Consider the following 9,145-nt stretch of genomic DNA (forward strand, 5'->3'; position numbering starts at 1 on the left):
ACATTTTACTTGATCTTCATATCTTGCTATTAACCATAAATATCATATAAGTTTCTATTGGGGAATAAATAAAGCCTGTTATTAACTGTCCCTTGTAAGATCTCAAATTGGACATCATTAGTGAATATCATCTTGGTTGTAAGACAAAAAGTCAGGTTAGCTCAACCCAGGACCAGGCTGGGTCCAAAGAGATGGACTCTAGACCTCTCTTGTCAAAACCAATAAACAGGAGGAGTATCCCACTGCTTGATCTTTTGAAACAAAAGAAAGAAACATCACTTAGAGAAGTCTAAGAAATCAGTCACTATAATTAATACTTAATATTAATTAAAAATTAAGAGGGATTTTTGATGAAAGATGGTTTTGAAGTTCTAAATCTTTGCTTACTGCCTTGTAAAAAGAATGAATTGTGACCTGGAAAAGAAAAAAGCACCTCTTTGATCTCTGGTCAGAATTCTTAAAATACTCTTTGCCCTTGGAATGGTGTATCCTAACTTCCTTAGATGAGAAAACAGAGTATTGAGTCCAGGCAGACTGAGGTGGCTAGAGTTTGCAGGGCAGAGTACCAAACAAGAAAGACCTGTTCAGAGTGAGAGCTCCGGAGACCTGGAGAGGGTCCCACTCCAGTCCTCACCTAAGTATTAATCAGTTTCATGTAAGGAAACTACTGAGGCCATGAAAAGAACCACCAGAAAGGGGCAAAGAAAAACATCTCCAAGACATAAACAGAATTGGGGAAGGACACCAAGGCATATTAAAATCAAGGCGCTTAAAACTTTCCGAGAAAAGGTTCACTGGCTTCCCCAGAGTGTCAAAGGAGTCCATAGCACACACAATAAAAGGTTAAGGATCTCCGCTTCAGACAGATGAAAAAACTAATTCAGACTCATTTGGAAGCATGCAACCCTCTTTTTAACATACATAAACAAACAAATAAACAAATACCTACTCACCTTCTTAGATCACAGAAAGGAATAGTTACAAAGGAAAATTTTGAAAAATACATTTGATCAAAATTTAAAACTCTGCTCAAGAGACACGTATTTAAAAATGAATTAGGCAACTCAGACCGGCAAAAAATACTCCCCAAGTGTATTTGACATGTATATGACAAAAGACTTGAATTCAGAATATATAAAGAACCACGTGTATGTATAACTGACTCACTTTGCTGTATAGCAGAAACTAACACAACATTGTAAATCAACTATACTCCAATTTTAAAAAAATTAAGAAAAAAAACCCACCAATCAGTAATGAAACCCAAAAAAGGTTAAAAATAGGCAAATACTTAACATAAACTTCACAAAGGTAGATATATTAATTGTCAATAATCACATGAAAAAAGTTCGAAATAATTGATCAGGGAAGTGAAAATTAAAACCACAATGAGCTACCACAACATAGCCATCCAAATAGCTAAAAGTAAAAAGGACTGACAACAAATGTTGGCAAGTATATGAAGCAATTGGAACTCTCACACATTGTTGATAGGAATGTAAAATGGCACAACCACTTTGAGAAAACAACCTGGTAGTTTCCTTAAAAAAAACAAAATATACATATATATATGTGTGTGTGTGTATATATATATATATATATATATATATATATAAAACTTAACAAATTCCACTCTTAGGCATTTACCCAAGAGAAAGAATAGCACATGTCTATAAGAGACTACCCGAAGAATGTCCGGAGCATCTTTATTTATAATAACCAAAACTGGAAATAGTTCAAGCATCCATCAACAGGGGAATGGCTAAATAAACTATGTTATATTCATATGGTATAGTCATACAATGTACCTAGCAATAAAAAGGAAAGAAATACTGATATATAGAACAACACAGATGAATCCCCAAAATACGACGCTTTTAGGGCAGTGAAAATACTCTGTATGATACCATAATGATGGATACATTTGTCCAAACCCATAGAATGTACAACAGCAAGAGTGAACTTTATCTAAACTATGGACTCTGGGTGATAATGATGTAGGTTCCTCAATTGTGACAAATGTATCACTCTGGAGGGGATGCTGATAATGGGGGGGGAGACTATGCACGTATGAGAGCAGGGGTATATGGGAAATCTCTGTACCTACCCTTCAATTTTGCTGCAAATCTGAAACTGCTCTAAAAATTGTCTTTAATAAAAAGTTTTTAAAATTAAAAGTAAAAAACAATATTATGCTTAATGAAAGAATCCTTTCACAAGAGAATTCATACTATATGATTCTATTTATATGAAATTCCAGAATCAGTAAAAACCAATCCATGATTTTTTAAAGATTCAGAACAGGGTTTTCTTGAGTGGAGTGGGGGTGGGCAGGCAGCTGGAGCGGGGGATGACTGGAAAGAGGCATGAGATAACCTGGTGAGATGTTAATGACCCATATCTTGATGGGTGTTTTGCATCACAGAGGCATACTCATTTCTCAAAACTTCTTAAATAGTATACTTAAGATTTATGCATTTCACCTTGTGAATTTAATCTTCAAAAAAAGAAAAAGAACCATCAATAAATATAAACTCTAGTTAATGATATGCTGCTGAAGTCTAGGGGTGCGGTATACTGATGTCCATAATTACCTTGAAAGGCATCAGAAACTGGTTGAATTGATGGAGAGAAAATGGTGTTAGATGAACAGATATATGATACAGCAAATGTGACAAAATATTAATTGTAGAATCTAGATGATGAGTATGTGGGTGTCCACTGTATAATATTCGTTCAACTTTTCTATATATTTGAAATTTATCATAATAGCATGGTGAAAAAAATTAATTGAGCAGCTTCTATATGCTAGGTTTTGTTCTAGGTGTTAGGTAATGAATTGCTAGGACAGGAACAATGTCTAACAGGAATTCGCTGCCTAGTGTGAAATGAAATAAAATGTTTTATATCTACATATGCTTATTAATGGTCCCTAAGCTTTTTTTAAGGTGATTTTTTTTATTAAGCTATAATTTAAATACTATAAAATCTGGCCTTTAAAAGTATACCATTCAGTGGTTTTTAGTGTAGCCACAAAGTTGTACAACCATCATCACTATCTAATTTTAGAATATTTTCATGTTCTAAGAAACATGAAACTCCAAAAAGAAAACCTCTACCCATTAGCAGTCACTCTCCATTCCCTCCTCCCCACAAGCCCAGCTTACTAATCTCCTTTCTGCTTCTACAGAACTGGCTATCATGGACATATCATATCAATGAAATCATACAAGATGTTCCTTTTTGACTGGCTGCTTTCACTTAATGTTTTCAAAGTTTAGCATGTATCAGTATTTCATTTCTTTGTATGGCTGAATAATATTCCAGTGTACAGATACACCACAACTGTTTATCTACTCATCAGCTGATGGACATTTAGGTTATTAAACTTTTTGGTTATTAAGAATAATGCTGCCATGAACATTCACATACAAGTTTTTATGTTAGACATACGTTATCAACTCTCTGTCATATAACCTTAGGAATAGAACCCTACCTAGGCTCATATGGTAACTCTATGTTCAACTTTTTGACAAACCAGATTGTTTTCCATTCCCACCAGCTATACATAAGGGTTCCAATTTTCCCACATCCTTGCCAACACTTATTATGTGTCTTTTTTATTATAACTACACCGGTTAGTGACTGTAAAGCAGTATCTCACTGTGGTTTAGATTTGCATTACCCCTCATGACTAACGATATTGAGCATATTTTCATGTGCTTGTTGGACACCTGTATATCTTTTCTGGATACATGTTTATTCAGGTCTTTTGACCATTTTTTTAATAAGATTATTTGTTCCTAAGTTTTAAATGCCCTTTTCTAAAGGTTCAAACTATGGAAGTTAATCATCATCATCTCCAAATTTTTCCTGAATCTCAGACCCAACACAAGTCAAAGCCAATCATCCCGTGCACCATTTTTCTACTTCAGATCATTCATACCTTTATTAAATCAAACATCTTATCATTCTACCATACATCATGCTTAAATAACTGTTCACATGTCTGTCCACTCCACTGTGTATTAAGATTTTAAGGGAAGAGAATTTGTCTCTATTTTCCCACATTTCTTTATCTCTACATTCTACCTCATTCCCAGCAATAATGTCTTACACACAGTAGGCTTTAGTAAAAGTATAATGAATTGAATAACTGAAATTAACCCACTAAGTATCTTTCAATGAAGTATATACTTCTTTAAGTAATGCTCCAATTAATTAAGTAGGTATCTTTCAATGAAGCATATAATTAGGTATAATTATAGTCAATTATAATTACATATAATAACTAAGTATAAATAACTTAATTAGTTATAATAACTCTTGCTGAGACTTTGCAGAAAAATTATCAATACAGTTGTTCCTTGAACAACAAGGCAGTTAGGGGTGCAAGTTGAAAATCCAGATATAACTTTACAGTCAACCCTCCATCACATTCACAGTTCTGCATCTGAGGATTCAACCAACCATGTATCATGCAGTAGTGTAGTATGTATTTACTGAAAAAAAATTGTGTACAAGTGGACCTTGCACAGTTCAAACCCATGTTGTTCAAGGGTCAACTGTACTATAATTTACTAGGAAATCTTGAAGTTGGACTGCCTTAAATTTTATGTAATGTATATATTCCAAACACTTATACCTATTAGAAATATTCAAGTTATTTTTAACATGTAGAAAAAAGAAAGAATAGTATGCAAAATGTAGGAAAGAAAAAAATTAGTGTCAAACAAGCAAAATAAAATCACCCCATCATATCAGAACACTGCAAAACATAATCTAATGTTGTAGTTTTCGAAGTTTCACAATAGTGAAAACACTTTGTAAAAACAATAGTTATAAAATAAAAGTTTTTGTTATATTTACCTGTAATGTTTCCTAACATATCTTTATTGTGACAGGTAGACTCTTCTGTTTCTCCATCTTTAAAATTTCCTATTTCTCCATAGTAAAGAGCAATCCCAAGTTGCATTATACGGATAAACATAGGCAATTGTTGATCAGTGATAGAAAGTTTCAAACTCTCTACTAAGGTATGAATCTGTATTTTGAAAAAAACAAAAACATCAACAAAAGCATATTCAAAGAGAGTACCATTTAACATAAGAAGAGAAATGTTAAGTCTTAAAATGGAATACCATAGGAGAAACAGTAATGTCCCAACATTTCTAATATTTAAGCCAAAATAATAGCTTAAAATCTTAGGAATTTAAACAGATTTTTCTATGATGATCAATACACTTTATTTTATTTATTTTTTAAATAAATTTATTCATTTTCTTTGTTTATTTTTGGCTGCATTGGGATTCGATGCTGCGCACACGCTTTTCTCTAGTTGTGGCGAGCGGGGGCCACTCCCCATTGCGGTACACGGGCTTCTCCAGGGAAGCCCCAAATCTTAGGAATTTAAACAGATTTTTCTATGATGATCAATACACTTTATTTTATTTATTTTTTAAATAAATTTATTCATTTTCTTTGTTTATTTTTGGCTGCATTGGGATTCGATGCTGCGCACACGCTTTTCTCTAGTTGTGGCGAGCGGGGGCCACTCCCCATTGCGGTACACGGGCTTCTCATTGCGGTGGCTTCTCCTGTTGTGGAGCACGGGCTCTAGGCGCACGGGCTTCTGTAGCTGTGGCTCACAGGCTCAGTAGTTGTGGCTCGTGGGCTCTAGATCGCAGGCTCAGCAGCCGTGGTGCACGGGCTCAGCTGCTCCACGGCATGCGGGATCCTCCCGGACCAGGGATTGAACCCGTGTCCCCTACATTGGCAGGCAGATTCCCAACCACTGTGCCACCAGGGAAGCCTTGATCAATACACTTTAGATAGAAACTATACTAATCCAAACTATACAGTGGAAATAGAAATGATAATGAAAAGATACAGTCACACTGGATTTCCAGATAACTTTTCCCAAAACTTTTTGTTACCTAAATAACCACCTTATAATGTTAAGAGTACGACAGTACTCCAACAAAAACCATAAAAAATCTCTGTCACAACTAAGAATAAAAGTTTCATGTCATTTTAGTAAGACTTTAATCGCCCTTTTCAGCTTTATGAACCAAAAAGAATACACACACATCCTAAAAACATATGTTAAGTGAGTAAATTACTAACATCATAACTATGTAAGTATGCACATGATCAAACGATTATTGTCAAATATGGAAAACCAAGTGAAAACATGATCAGGAATATTTCTCAAACAAACTTGAAATAAAAGATTTAAACATGGTATAAAATTTATAACATGAATCAATTATAAGAAATAAGATTAATTACTATCAACAGGGCACAAAGCAGTCCAATCTAAGTTCTTATAGAATGAGACAACAATAGAATATAAAGACAGCCTCAGTGTAATGATTTCCTGCTGTTACATAAACATGGAATAAAACCAATTAAGCCATAAAGTCTCTTGGAAGGTTTATTTTAACTAACTGGTATTTGAGTGTCTATGAAACATGAAAAAGAAGTAATGGTAATCATCATATTTTTAGGGCTAAAGGCACAAAAAATTGTACTTGAAGGGGGAAGACAGTTGTGTGGGGAGGTGTAAATTACCATATTCAAATATGAGTACAGGTTTCTTAAAACTGACTTAAAAATCATAACACTGAATAGACCCTGAAATGGGGGACAGGTTAAGGGGGCGGGTACCGCAGGCCTGCCAAGCTCTTCTTCAATTTGAGATTTCTCTGCCATACCCTTTAAATACCATATGGCACCAACAGCACCAGTGATAAGCTGTCTTAGCAAAACCGGTGTCAACTCTGTGTGTATGTATGTATGTACGTGCTTAAAATACTATACACACCAACATATATATCTTTAACACATATAAGATATTTTACACACTATATATATATATATATATACATAAATATCTTTAAAATCAATAAAGTTAACCCACAACAGAAAAACTGACAAAGAACCTGAATGAATTTTTCAAAGAGAAAATAATGGCCAGTGAACATATTTTCAAAAATCTAAGTTTGATAATAATCAAATAAATATTAACTTGTATTATTTTTGCTGAACAGCTTGGCTTTTTAAAAACATGATCATATTTAAGGATAGCAGGAATGTAATACAGGCACTCCCCTAATGTTCATGAGCATATACACTGGTTAAACCTTTCTGGAAACAACTTTGCAGTACAGATTACAGGCCTTAAAATAGTTTTAACCCATTAATAAGATATATGCAATTACAGAAATCTCTCCTAAGGAATTAATCAGAGATGTGGTCAAAGATTTATGAGTAGACTTTCATTCCTCTGAAAAACTGTTAAGAAAAAGTAAATTTTCAAAAACAGGGGAAATGTTAAATAAATTACATACCCTAAGCTCTACATCTCATAGATGATACAATCTCTTAAGACATATTTCTCACAAAAGATAGAAAATTACAAAAAGCCCACCCAAAACACAAATAAACTCAAAAGCCACTTGAACATATGTGGGAGTCTTAGACAAATAATTAGGGTGTCTGGAACATTCTGGGAAATTCCCTGTCTTTGAGGTGATCAATGAGGTTAACCATGTCCATTTAATACTTATTTCCAAACACTAAGAGTTGGAAGAATGATGGGTCTAATTCAAAACAGTAAATCTTACATCACAGTAGTATTAAAAAAAAAAAAACCTCAAAATTTAATTTCAGTTAAGCATAATGGTACCTCATACTCAGTGATTACCAAAGTCAAAAACCACCTGTCAACAAGCTTATTTATATTAAGGTACTTTTTACAATAAAATGTCATGGCTAGTCAGTTTTGAGAAAAACTTACATGCCAACACTAAGTTTTCCTCAAGTTCACTTATTTTTACTTTCCTCTAAGTTAGCCACATCCTAGAATGGACAATTAAATCTGTACTAATGATCAATAAGATTTTTTTATATAGTAAGGCTTCCCTATACCCATTACTTGCTTTCAAAATATATCTTGAATCCATCCTTGACATTCCCCAACTTTACTAGCAGATTCAAGGTCAAAGAAGGAAAGTAAGTCCATTGTCCTGAGACAGCGGCATAATTACTTTTGAATTAATACTTCTCCATGCTTATCTTTGCCTAAGAAGCTAATTCAAAAATAGAAGGAAAAAGTAACAGAATTTAAACAATGTGCACTGTATGATGCATAAGGAAAAAAAAAAAATACTCATGACGGAGCACTACCAAAGAAAAATGGGTGGATTTCATACATAAATACAAATTTAAGTACAATAAAGCTACATAAAATAGCAAGTGTTTTATGTTTCAAAAAACATAATGTAAAAATAATAAATAATTTATAAGCCATGCCCAAACAGGCACAGTAGTCAATCCCAGTGTTCAGACTTGGGTCTGGCTTTTCCATTATAGTACAAAAGCCTGTAATTCAATAATAAAAATTCATTCCACATTAAAACTTAGTTAACAAGATCACAAGTCACTGTGTGAATTCTTCTTCAAAGACAGATAAATAGGTAGACAGCCAGACAAGAGGTACAGAAAACTGTTATGCAATAAAAGAACACAAGATTTACACTTAGAGAATAACTATACACATTAAAAATATTTACCAGTACCCTGGAGAACAAAATGAAGCAACCGACAAAGGATTAATCTCCAAAAATTACAAGTAGCTCGTGCAGCTCAATATCAAAAAAACAAACAACGCAATCCAAAAATGGGCAGAAGAACTAAATAGACATTTCTCCAAAGAAGATATACAGATTGCCAACAAACACATGAAAGAATGCTCAACATCATTAATCATTAAAGAAATGCAAATCAAAACGACAATGAGATATCATCTCACACCGACCACCATACAACCCAGCAATCCCACTACTGGGCATATACCCTGAGAAAGCCATAATTCAAAAAGAGTCATGTACCACAATGTTCATTGCAGCTCTATTTACAATAGCCAGGACATGGAAGGAACCTAATGTCCATCGACAGATAAATGGATAAATAAGATGTGGCACATGTATACAATGGAATATTACTCAGCCATAAAATGAAACGAAATTGAGTCATTTGTACTGAGGTGGATGGACCTAGAGTCTGTCATACAGAGTGAAGTAAGTCAGAAAGAGAAAAACAAATACCGTGTGCTAACACATATATACGGAATCTAAAAAAA

At 33.8% G+C, this 9,145-nt stretch overlaps 1 protein-coding gene across 15 annotated transcripts in view; it reads right to left on the bottom strand.

Moving 5' to 3' along the window:
• VPS13B (vacuolar protein sorting 13 homolog B) overlaps nucleotides 1-9,145 on the bottom strand; it is an 802,500-nt gene that overhangs the window by 724,638 nt on the left and 68,717 nt on the right. For all 15 annotated transcript variants that reach the window (XM_028500192.2, XM_028500193.2, XM_024115869.3 and 12 more), the window contains exon 7: nucleotides 4,870-5,044. In XM_028500192.2, coding sequence (XP_028355993.1) covers nucleotides 4,870-5,044 — 175 coding nt within the window. The remainder of the gene's footprint in view (nucleotides 1-4,869; nucleotides 5,045-9,145) is intronic.

Source organism: Physeter macrocephalus, chromosome 15 (genome assembly GCF_002837175.3).
Source record: "Physeter macrocephalus isolate SW-GA chromosome 15, ASM283717v5, whole genome shotgun sequence".
Taxonomy (NCBI): Eukaryota; Metazoa; Chordata; class Mammalia; order Artiodactyla; family Physeteridae; genus Physeter; species Physeter macrocephalus.